The following is a 12500-nucleotide window of genomic DNA, read 5'->3' on the forward strand; positions in this document are numbered from 1 at the left end:
CAATCATGCAAATTATAATAAAAGGGCTGGCTTAAGTGTTGGGTAATTTCCTGGATATATGGCATTGATGACCACTTGCCAATGAATGTTACCTACTTCAATTTCCCACAAAGGCTAGTATGAGCATGCAAATGGTGGACAATTTATATTCTCTTGGTCTACTCTGGCATGGTGTAAGGCTTCGGATATGGCTGGTTGTACTAGTTAAAGTATCAGAGAAGATCTTGTGACTGTGAGTGTGTCTTCCATGTACACAAGGGTCCTCATTCCATAACAAGAATTCTCTGGACAATCTAGAGACAAGAGAAACCCTACCAAATCATGGCATATTACATTTGAAACTCTAAAGGATAACTAATTCATAATCAGGCAACACATGCTTTTATCTGTATCTAAGAGTAACAGAGAAATTCCTACAGCTCTAGTGCTGGAGAAACACTTCTAATTTCATGCCCTCAGCAGATCGTGGGTGATTTTGGGAATGAACCTGTCATGGACTATTGAGGAGCTTGTATGGCCCAGGAAGCTACAAATATTTGCTGGATCAACTGTTAGTCATTTTTTTATTCTCATAAATCCGAGTTTTCACTGGCATGAACATTCTCATAAAAGATGCATATTGATCATTTCCACTAACCAGAACAGATAGCAGTGCCTAGAATAATGGAGAAAAGCCCCGCTGTATAGCAAGCAATAAATAAAATTATTTCTTGCGAAACCATGCAGAGAAAATGAGATTTTAAAATAGGCATATTTAAAAATAAGTTTATTATCACTAAATATAAAAATCTGACATCTTCAAACATTTATCAAAAACAAAAAACAAAACTAAACGTATGGCATATAATTCTGTTGAAAGAATCAGCATAGTCTGAAAGGAGATTGGTGTCTGACCTGCTTTCATTTGGTCTGGTACTAATGGGCTTACAATATAAAGTTTTGTTCATTAGTCAAGACAAAGTAAAATAAAAATAAAGAACCAAGTACCTTCTCTTACCTTAAATAGTATAAATCTAAGCAATGCTCACAATAAGCCTAGTTTAATGTTAATAAAATTAATGCCCAACACGTGGCTGGAAAAATGAAAGAGCTGGGAAAGGAACACACACAATGAAAACACTTTTGTTATTTTATTCTGAAGTGGGATTTCCTTGCTTTAAGTATGTATACCTATCTGAAGACATGATAACACACAATAATACATAGGAACCTCAAATTGTTGAGATTTTTGAGCAAATATGGGACCATGAACATTAAAACAAATTAGGGTGAACAACTTTAGAGCTAAAACTGAGTAAGGCTATTGAAACAGGGAATATTGATGTATAAAATAAACCTTTGGCACTTCTGGGATGTCCCTTTAGTTATAGAATAAGTACATTAAAAAAAGCTAATACATCTTGAGCAAGTATGCACACTAATTCAATGGGTTGGGAGTACACGTCAGGCATATGCAGAAGTACGCAAATATATCCCCCAATTTAAGGACCTGTTTCAGGAAAACACTTAAGCATAGGCTTTAGTCCATCAGAATAATCGTTGGATATATGCTTCAAGTTGAGCACATGCTTACATGCGGTCCTGAACAGTAAGGCCTTCCTAAATCATGGGCAAAATTAAACTCTAGAACAGAAGTTCCCAAACTTTTTAACTCATGCTCCCTTTAACTGACCCTCATCCCCGTGCAGTCAGGAGTCAGGACCAGGAGAGGGGCTATGGTTGGGGCTGAGGCTGGAGGGAGCTGCGCAGCAGGATCAGGAGCCAGAGCCACTGAATGATGCTCCAATCCTAATCCCAGTAGGGGTTGTCTGGGCCCCGCTGCACCTCCCCAAATGTTCATCCATGTCCATACAGGGGTCACATCCCACAATTTGGGGGCCACTGCTCTAGACAGTGAAGCTCAACTTTTCAAGTCCATTTGTTTGGGCATTATTTAAACCCCCACACAAACCATGAGTATTTCCAGACTTATCACTGACTAGTCTTGCTTGTGTGCTAAGAATCCATCCCTTCCCACAACACTACCCCTCTACATAAGTGATTTTTACACCGTCGGAGACCATGTGGAAACCTAAAGCATTAGGTGGCCTGGGGTGGGGGAGTACGCAAAGCCTCCTCCTGCCCTGCCAGGAGCATGTGGCGCTTTTAAGTGCCGCACGCTCCTTGCAGGGCAGAGGAAACTTTGTGCACTCCCTGCACCCCCAGGCCAATGAGGGTTTGGGTGCAGGGGAAGCGTGCAAAGTCTCCTCCCACCTCGCCAGGAGCCACGCAGAGGAAACTTCATGTGCTTCCCCCTGCCCCCCAGATCCCAACTGGCCTGGGGAGTGGCAGGGCCTTGGCGGGCCAGATCAGGCCTGCAGAGTCCCTTTTGCCCAGCCCTGGCATAGAGTGCAGTGCCAGAGAGATTCAAGGAAAGGCAGCCCATTCCTCACGAGCTTCCTTTTGCTTGGCAGTCCAGATCTTGGGCCTACCTTCAAAGTCTCCGTTTTTAAAATCACTTCAGTAGTCTGGCACTTTTGGCTGTTTCAAACTCCCCATTTTAGCTTTGCAAAGCAGACACTTCCACCTGACTGCAGCATAACTGTTTGCAACGCAGGAATGAGATGGAGAGGTCAGGTGAATAGGAGATTTTAACCCTGTAAGGGCTTGACTATTGCTCATAAAATGTCTTCTGGGAACCTGGGATTCTTTCAACCATCTTTTGCAGAAAACAAAACAGAAGTTCAAAGCACTGTGTGAAAAGAGGAAGTCCACTGAATGAGAGGAACCCTTATTAAAAAAACCTGTAATTTCCCTATGTCTATATAGATACTATATTTCAGGGGTGTAAGCTGCAATATTGGAACAGTTCTGTAGAATACTGCAACATATTTAAATACATAAAATCTCACAACCACAATAAAGAGTTTAACAATTCTTAAACCACAAATATGTTCAATGCTGTAAACAGTGACTGTACTTTAGCCCAATCTATTGATTTACTATAAATTACTTTTTCCAATAGTGAAAGCATATGGCCCTTACAATTCCAAACATTTATTTAAAATTAACTTCATATTTAAAATTTTGCTTTTGAAAGTTAAGGGCCATACTATAACATCAAGATGAAAGTCCAGGGTATGTTTCAGTGATCCATTAACCAACACCTCTAAACACTTGAGCATTAATAGTTCACCAGAACATATGCACGATGCCTTGATGTTAGGGTACATTTGTTGCTTACCAAATTCTTAAAGTACCAAAAAGAATGCTAGAATGTGTTTTAATTTAGCTATTTTAAAAACAATCAAATCCCATCCACTTCTAAGCAGAATTTAAAATTAATGGGGCACTCTGCTCTAATGCCAGTCACAAGGTATTACATAGAGAGAACCATCGTTAAAATATTCTGACAGCTAATGTTCTCTATAGTATGTGTATCAAACTGTTTTGGGATTTATCATTTCTTTGCAAAGATGTGCACTGATCTGTGCTAGTGTCATACTTTTTGCTGGAGTTCTGAACTCAACTATAACAACTTCATACAAAAAAACAGCCTTGTATTGTAAGGCTGCTCCATTTTTGCCACGGCTATGTAGAATCCCTGAGATTATGCAAATGTCAGACAAAAGATATAGCTGAAAGCATTTCTAAAGGAAACTGAAGCTGAAGATGTAAAACTTCAGTCTGATAAAGATTAACAAATCAATGCAGTTCATGCTAGGTATGTTATAGCCCTGTGCTGGGAGTAAAATCATCTGGTCAGCATCTGGGAGTAAAATTACATTTTAATCTTGTGGCCAGTCAGTTCCAAGGTGCATGGTTGTTGCTCAGACACAAAGCAAACACAAATTCTTATTAGTTTTTAAAAGCATCACCTCACTCTAGGAAATAACATAACATTTTTAAAGTTCAGAGATAAAATTTGTAAGTGGTGCTTGTCAGAAAAACTGAAGAAGTCTCCTTTGATTTAAAGTGACTACATAATGGGCCATGGCTGGCAATCTAGTATATTGAATAGTTATTCAGTTTTGTTGCTGTGTCCTAAGAAAGATCCTGACCATCTAATTGCAAGTAAAAGAGCCAATTATGCAAGGGAGGAACAGAGACAAGGACACTTTTCTGAAGAGCAGCATGCCCCACAAATGCTAAACCATTTAGTAGTCCATCTGCCTATCAGAAGCAGCAAGACTGGTGTAAATGTCAGTTCTGAAGCTAAAAAATTCAAAATGAAGTCATTATCGGTGTTCTACTGTATAAATTGAAATCCCTTCCCTTCTTTGCACCAGAATGTTTGGATTTTCCCTTGGGTAAAAAGCATGAATGCCTGGAACTGTCCCCTACTATGAAAAAAGCTGAGCAAAAGAAAATTCCACTTTTATTCATTATAACATCATAATTGGTTTCTTTTCAAATTTACTTTATAAGAGAATCTCTGTCTTTTCCTCCACTGTGTATGAGAAAATACACTGTGCATTCATTATCTTCCCAGAGCATCATGCAAAGAGCTATTCAGTCAACTTCTTCACATCACCTCTGTGAAGAACCTTCTCTATAACCCTGAACAAATCATTTATGAAGAATTGTTCTGTTGTGTGGATTAATTAGCATTTATGCTAAAGAAAATGACACGTGTAAATCCCAAAGGTGCCTGGCTTCATTCTTAGTACTGCAGCTAATGGAATAACTGAAGCACACTCTGGCCAAACAATTTCAGTTCTAAATGAATAGAAAATACTTCAGTTCTCAAAGGGGCTTAGCATCCACAGTTTGTGGAGTGGGGGAGGAAAATCAAGCCAATTACTATTTAGCTATTGCTTTTAGTGTCTATTTTCAGACACCAAATTTAAAGGTTTTGATTTTTTCCTGATTGCTATTTTTTGTGCTTCTTTAAAGTTGGCAATTTCTAATATCCTCTAGATAGGATGGTTTGAGTGCAAAGCATGTAGCTGGGCTTCAATCATGGAATTATGCTTATACAGCCTGTTCTATAGTAATCCAGGGACAAGGTTCTCTACATATAGTCCAAATGCTTTGCACTAGCCCGCTACACAAGGTCAAATGTCTTTTTATCTTTTGAGTAATTACTTGGCAAGCTATTAATTCTTTACGTCAATGATACCAGTAGACCTCTTTCACTTATTCATATCAGTGGGAGGAAAACGCAGCAAAAATCCCCATTACTCTTAATTTTCAGTCAGACTTTTGGATTATATGCTGAGAGCTGTGCTAATGTGTAATGGCTTTATGTAGAATTATATTCCCCACTAGGAAATCCAGACTTTTGTAACCCCCATTGACAAGAAAAAAAACAACCCACACACATAAAAACATCGACACCCCCTCTAAATGCTAATGTAGAAGCATTTATGTAAAAACATTTGTTAGATTGCTTGTTATGTTTAAACCACAAAAATAGCCAGCAGCAGTTATGAGATTTTAGTTATAAAGGCTATAGGCAAACTTTTCAAAAGTGCCTGCCCATGGCCTTTCAGGGAGAATTAGGTGCTTTTTGAAAAGTTTATTCTGTATATTACCAGGGTAAATACAACAGAACAGATCTTCAGCTACTATAGATGGGCATAGCTCCAGTGGAATAAATGGGGCTTTGCTGATTTATATCTGTCAAGGATCTGGCCCAATGGCTCCAGCACATAGCACTGAAGGTTTCTTAACCACACAAGGGCAAAGAATATTAGTACCAAGATCATGGTGATGCACCTTGCCAACCTTCTCTCCCTCTGCCATGTATGTGCTTTCCCTACTTGGACATTAACAACAAGGCGGGCACCATAGTGATGATAAAGATTATTTCGCTCTCTCTCTCTCTCACACACACACACACATCCCTCATGCTCCTTCCCTCCAAGGGTGAGACCAGGAGATTCCTGGTAGAATGGACAATACAGGTCCATGAAAAGGGGGTGGACAGTACCTAAGTCAGCACAGGGGAAGCATGTGTAGTGTGATGGGTTGACCCTTAGAGGATGCTCAAGGACCCTGACCTCAAGGCAAACGCTTGCAGTAACAGTCTTTTATATTTTGTTGTTGTTGTTGTTTAAAAACACAGGGTTGGGAATACAATCTAGTCACTAGTATAAAACAAGAGGTAAATTTGGGTTGCATCCAAAAGATGGCAACCGACTAACCTAACCACTCTTAATAAGGCAGAGAGTTCTACTGTCCCCTTGTCTGCTGCCACTGGGGGACAGCTCTCACCATCCCTGCCACTCTGCTAACTCCAATGAAGAAAACATCAGTAAAATGGAGACTAGGATCATCATCCCAGCAGGCACAGAACAGGGTGAGGGCAACACAGTGACATCAGCACAGCAACAGTGTGCTCTGTGCTCCTGTCAAAGCTGCCCCCCCAGTTTTGAGCACTGGAGCAAGAAAGCTTAATTTTGCTCTGTTACATTCATGTAAAAAGAACAATTATTTCACCAAATGTATTCACCATGCAGACAGTTACAGCCGTCAAAGAAACAGCACCTCTTCGTTTAAACACAAACCAGGATTAAAAGCACACATGCACACTGGCTCCTCCACCTTGCACACTAAGAAAAGATACAGTGAGGAGGAACAGCATTCAGAAAAGCTTGCTAAACGCAGTGCCTGAAGTTTTGAGGTACTGTCTCATTATGGTTATACCACCTCATCCGATTCCAAACCATGTAATTCATAAAGTGTGTCCAAGATATTCAGCTGTTTTTCCATGGCTGGCAAGTAAATGTCGAGGTCTCTCTGCATGGCATTATAAAATGCTTCTTCCTGATCATCACATTTCTGCACAGATAGTGCTGCCACAAAGTCTTCATATGTTGGTGCTGCCCTTAAAGCTAACTGGGACGGAAACAGAAGTTTAAAGTGTCAGACACGGAAAGTGATTTTTGATGCTTCAACTTGTGCATCCACATTACTTTACAGAAACACTTTACAGAGGCATGAAATGCCCTTACAGCAGACTTTGTGACTATATGTGAGGATTTTTAAAATTTAGACTTTAAAAACATTAACATAATCAAGGGTACCTTTTCAAAAGGAACCTATGTCTAATTTTCAAAAACTCAAACTTGGACATCTAATTCTCACCCTTAAGCCTTTTTTGTTACCTCAAATCCTGCTGTTTCTTTTTCAACCATGAAAAGCTTTGTTATTACATCTTGGCTGGGACTTTGCATACTCTCGCCAATACAATTTGTAACAATAGGCACCAGGGGGCACTGCTATATTAGATTTTTCCTGACAACCTGTTTCCTTGGTTACTCTCTCTTTGAGTAAAGTGGATCTTGTTTTCACAACTATTAAATTTCACTCTTCCATCCTCCTATAATGTTTCATGCACTGGAGGTAAGAATACCTTGAGGAGACATAATCCAACTCCAGAAATGCATTTAAAATATTTGGAATAGATATTAATGACACATTCTAAACCATTCTATTTTTTTTTCTTAGAAAAGTCCCTCTAAAACATGTGGAAAGAGGCATTTCTACAATAAATATAAAATATAAACAAAAAAAATTTAACTAAAGAAATATAGATTCTTCCAGGAAAAAAATCAAACAATCAACATAAAATGATAGCCCACTCTTGCTTTTGAAGCTGAGATCTGACAAACTGAACCTTCTGTCAGTACTTATTTTTCAGAACATTTTATCAAGTACTAACCATAGCTTCAGAATAGACTAATAAATGACTACAGCTAAGATTCTGACTGGCTGAGTCAGAAATTAATATGTTAACCACTCACCGCAAAAACCCCTCGCACAACCCAGCCGTGATGCTGCCGTAAAGTCTTGCCATAAGCATTGTCTTGAAGAAAGAAAAAGAAAAAGTTTCCAATGTTATTTTTATCTTTTTTCCAGCTCACTCCCATCTGGCATGTGTGTGTAAACAGACTACCTTCAGATCTGCCTCTACCCTCCATTTCTTTCAAGAGGAGCTCTTAACTCCTTTGCTCTAGTGGCTGGCAGTACCAGTAACCAGAAGGTCTAAAAACAGCTGCCCCACATATACTCTGCATTCACTGAAGAGCATGGGAGAATACTCCACTTTGGCTAGAGCTGTGTGGATTATTCGCTGGATATCCCATGAAGAATGCTTTAACAGTTTTCTACAAATGTAGAAAGTTACTCACCAGTATGTTTCTTCATTAGCCAACCATTTCTACACATGGTCAAATAGGATTTAGCAAGTAAATTAGCCAGAGAGGATGTACTGGGTAAGTCTCCATTGGCACTTCAAAGCACTGTAACTTTCTAGCTCAGAGGTGCGTACGCACGCACGCACACACACACGCACCCACACCCCCCCTTCCTCTCCGAGCACAGCACATTACAGTGCTATAAAACACCAGCCCAGCATTGTTAGCTACTCCTCCCATGGAGGTGATTTATATAGCATGCTGGGCGATCTCTCCCCCAGTGCTTGTGCTGTGGCCACACTTTCAGTTTAAAGTGATGACGCAGCTTTGTTAGTCTCTAAGGTGCTATGCTTTTGCACATATAAAACAAATACAGTACTTAGGCCACAGGGATGCCATGTATATAAACAGTTTCTTACAAAGTTTAAACTTTAAGACACATTTAGGGTTTTTGTTTTGTTTTCCCATTTGTAACTACATGTACACACAAGTTTGGGGGGGAGGGGGAGAATCCCATCAAATAAAGGTTTGTCACAACTAACGTAGTTCGCTATAAATAGGGTTTTTGGCTCAAGATTATGATTTTTAAAAAAGTTTTCTTGAAGGCCAGCTACAGGACATGCTAATCTAATATTAGTAAGTATAGAATACCCAGACCTTCAGTAATAGAGAAAAAGCTCAATCACATAAATACTAAGGGGCTGTACCCTCTGCTCACTGTGCTCGCCAACTCCCCTTCTCATAGGGGGGAGGGAAAGGCAGGCAACCCCAGCTCCTCCCCACCCCCCAGCCAATAGGGAGGGCCAAGCTGTAGCCGCGCCAGCCCGAGCACCTTCACCTCCCCCCCACCCCGCTTTGCCAGCCTGGGCCCCCCTCCATCTCCCACCAGGCCTGGCCCCCCATTTTACCCCTGCCTCCCACCAGGCCAGGACCCTGTCCTCTCCCTTCCATACCAGCCTGGGCCCTCCGCCTTGCCCTCCCCCCCTGCACCAGCCCAAGCCCCCCTTCTCCCCACCCCTGCAAGCCCGGGCCCTCCTCCTTCCCACTCCCTCCCCCCCCCCCACTTCTCCCTTACCTTCCGGAGAGGGGAAAGGATGCATGGCTCTCAGCTCTCCAGAGCACAGGGGATGAAGGGAGGTGGAGGGAAGAGAGGGGGACTGTGGGATGCAGAGTGATGCATCATGTCACTCTGTCATCCCACAGAAAAAGTTTTAATATACAGTAAGGAAAAAACAGTAAGGTAATTGGCACTTACTCAGAGCTGTTTGAATATTCTTTTCTCCATTCTTAACTTCTTCTAAAAATCCTTTCAAAAATTTTAAGCCTCTGTAAGGAAAGACACCCAAAATATTAGTCACCAGACAGCTCCCACAATTTCTTAGTGAAATGGAAGGGTGTATGACATCCCTACATACATAGACACAAAATCACCGGTTTCACATAAAGCTTTAAACCATTTTGGCCAAAATGGGACATTAATAAAGGCTTCTCACGGTGAGCAGAACCACTGTCCCTTGCCCTAGGTGGAAATGCCCAGAGAAAAACACAAGTGAAGTCTCACCTATTCACTTATAACACCATACACAATATTGACCTGCCATTCCTCATCTGGATAAAGAGATAGATCCATTACTTATCCCTTTGGCTTGGATCACAGCTTGTCTCCCTCACCCTCACACAAGCTGTGATCCAAGCCAGAGTTTCTGGATGACTCAAGAGATGAGGCAGGATACATTAGTTATCCAAGAGGACTATTCAGTCATTTCCCCAGGAAAGAGGGTACTTTGACTTTGCACACAGCATGGCTATGTCTAGACTAAATTAGACATATCCAAATTGCAAATGAAGCCGGGATTTGAATTTCCTGTGCTTCATTTGCATAATCGCATCTTGGCATTTGTTTGAAAAACACGCTATTTTGAAAGTGAAACCATGGTCTAGATGCGGTTCTTTCAAAAAGAAAAGCCTTTTTCCTGTAAACCTGTACAGGATCTTTAGAAAAAAAGCTTTTCTTTTTGAAAGAACCGTGTCTAGACTGAGGTTTCACTTTCAAAATAGCGTTTTTTGAAAAAACGCTATGGTGTGATTATGCAAATGAAGCACAGGAAATTCAAATCCCGGCTTCATTTGCAATTTCAATATCTCTAATTTATATCCCTCTTTCGAAAGAGGGATGTAATCCAGACGTACCCTATGCCCAATATTGGGATCATGACTGGGATGTTAAATTTGAATGCACTGAATTTGGACTACTCAGGTGGGCAAAGAAACTAGCAAGAATTGTTTCCTGAACCTGATCTACATTGGTGAAGGGATCTGAGTAACATCCTATATACCTACAATTAAACTGAAGGTTAGTGAGTTACCTTTTTAGCCACAAAAGGGCCTCGGTTGCCGAGTTTCTAACGTGGGCTACCTCAGCACTCACTTCATGGAGCACTATCTTCTGGAGGGTGTTGAACTCTTCTGTGTTGGTTATATATTTCTGATTTATTTTCTGGAGAGAATGCAACAGTTCATGCACTGATATGGTTCCATTTTATACGATAAACACATTCTGGCTCACATGGGCTATTTACCATGCCTTTTCACATAAGAGTAATTCCAGTTCCCAGATTAATCCCTTGCAACGTACATGGAGCAGTAGACTCCAAATTTGAGGGGAGGAAAGCACCTTGCTTTGTTCAACAGGCTCCTGACATTTTAAATCTGGAAGGGCAGTGATGGATTATGGAGAGAGTCCTGGCCATTCTCCCTTGGCAGAATGGTTACCTCAACTATCAGAGAGGGAAATTCATGCTCTCAGCACCTCAGGGAAAAGAAAAACACTATTAAGGTATTAAGGAGCAAAGATCCTATAGAAGACTGAGCCACCATCAACACATTTTTTTTTTTATAATGAATCTAAGCCAACACAAATCATACTGTTTTAAGAGGCTTTTGTTGTAGAATTTGGAGATATATGATACCTTTATGCTCCCAGTACACACACTCTCAGTCCTTTGGGGGTTTTATAGCATTCGTCTCAGTTACTCTATTTTAGTAGCTATGGCAGGACCCTGTGGTGTGGTGCAAGAGAAGTAGGCCCACTGGGAATGCGAAGAAGCTATTTATTTTCCACTTTTATAAGTATTTCTTTGTAACCTTGAAATAAATTAAATTTCTCATGAGCGTTTAGCTCTTTTTGAAGCGATAAATATTCTTTTACTTGATTTTGCAAGTAGCTTGTGAAACCTTTTCAAGCTTGGAGCCAAAAGAAAACATTCAAATTCATTGGCAGCTTCTCAGATGGGCTGTGTCTACACTGGCATGAATTTCCGGAAATGCTTAAAATGGAATACTATTCCGTTTTCAGTTTTTCGGGAAAAGGAGTGTCTACATTGGCAGGCTGCTTTTCCGGAAAAGCCCTTTTTCTGGAAAAGCGTCTGTGGCCAATGTAGACGCGCTTTTCCGGAAAAGAGCCCAGATCGCCATTTTCGTGATCGGGACTTTTTTCTGGAAAAGACTACTGGGCTGTCTACACTGGCCCTTTTCCGGAACAGTGTTCCAGAATAAGGACTTATGCCCGAGTGGGAGCAGAATAGTTTTTCCGGAATAGCGGCTGATTTTGTACAGTAGAGCATCGTTGCTTTTCCGGAAATTCAAGGGCCAGTGTAGACAGCTTGCAGCTTATTCCGGAAAAGCGGCTGATTTTCCGGAATAAGTGGCCCAGTGTAGACACAGCCATGGTGTAAACAAGCACTGATTTCAAAAGAGCTGCACAGACTATCAGCTGAGGACATGATCTCACAATGTACTCACTGGCTTCTGCTTGAGGAAGGAAATGCTTTTTTTTCAGCTTACATTATTAACAACGCAGATGTGGCTAATGAAGTCTTTACATACAACTCTATAAATCCTCTTTATTAATTGCTATCATCTCATGCTGAATGGTTTATACCAGGGGTCTCCAACCTTTTTACACCCAAGATCACTTTTTAAAATCTCAGAACAAGTGAAAATCTACCGCCCCATCCTTCCCCCAAGACCCCACCCCTTCCTTGAAGCCCCGCCCTCTCTATTCTCCTCTCCATCACTTGCTATCCCCAGCCCTTATACTCTAGACTACTACCCGCCCCCCCCCCAATTCTTCTGTAGGAAGAGATTTTTCCAACATTTGGCCTGTCTAGACTGGACAAAATGTTAGAAAAACCCCTTCTTTCGGAATCCCCCTTATTCCTCATGGAACGAGGAATATAGGGTTACCGAAAGAGCATGTTTATGCTTCCAGTAAAAAAAAGCATAAGAACAAATGCGTCCCTGGATGCGGAAGAATTTTTCCGGGATATCTCTGGAATCCCGGAAAAACTCCTGCAGTCTAGCCGTACCCTCGCTGGG

General features: G+C 41.0%; 1 protein-coding gene across 6 annotated transcripts in view; it reads right to left on the reverse strand.

Moving 5' to 3' along the window:
• Positions 1 to 749: 749 nt before the first annotated feature.
• The window catches only part of PLEKHA8 (pleckstrin homology domain containing A8), a 40045-nt gene continuing 28294 nt past the window's right edge, over positions 750 to 12500 (reverse strand). For 5 of the 6 annotated variants that reach the window (XM_075922130.1, XM_006133229.3, XM_025189751.2 and 2 more), the window contains 4 exons: positions 10490 to 10620; positions 9379 to 9449; positions 7731 to 7792; positions 750 to 6822 (listed from right to left, as the gene is read on the reverse strand). In XM_075922130.1, the coding sequence (XP_075778245.1) occupies positions 6625 to 6822; positions 7731 to 7792; positions 9379 to 9449; positions 10490 to 10620 (462 nt within the window). In that variant the 3' untranslated portion in view covers positions 750 to 6624. Of the gene's footprint in view, positions 6823 to 7730; positions 7793 to 9198; positions 9281 to 9378; positions 9450 to 10489; positions 10621 to 12500 lie in introns of all 6 variants that reach the window. The other variant, XM_075922131.1, reaches the window with a different exon arrangement.

The sequence above is a fragment of the Pelodiscus sinensis genome, chromosome 2 (genome assembly GCF_049634645.1).
Source record: "Pelodiscus sinensis isolate JC-2024 chromosome 2, ASM4963464v1, whole genome shotgun sequence".
NCBI classification, from domain to species: Eukaryota; Metazoa; Chordata; order Testudines; family Trionychidae; genus Pelodiscus; species Pelodiscus sinensis.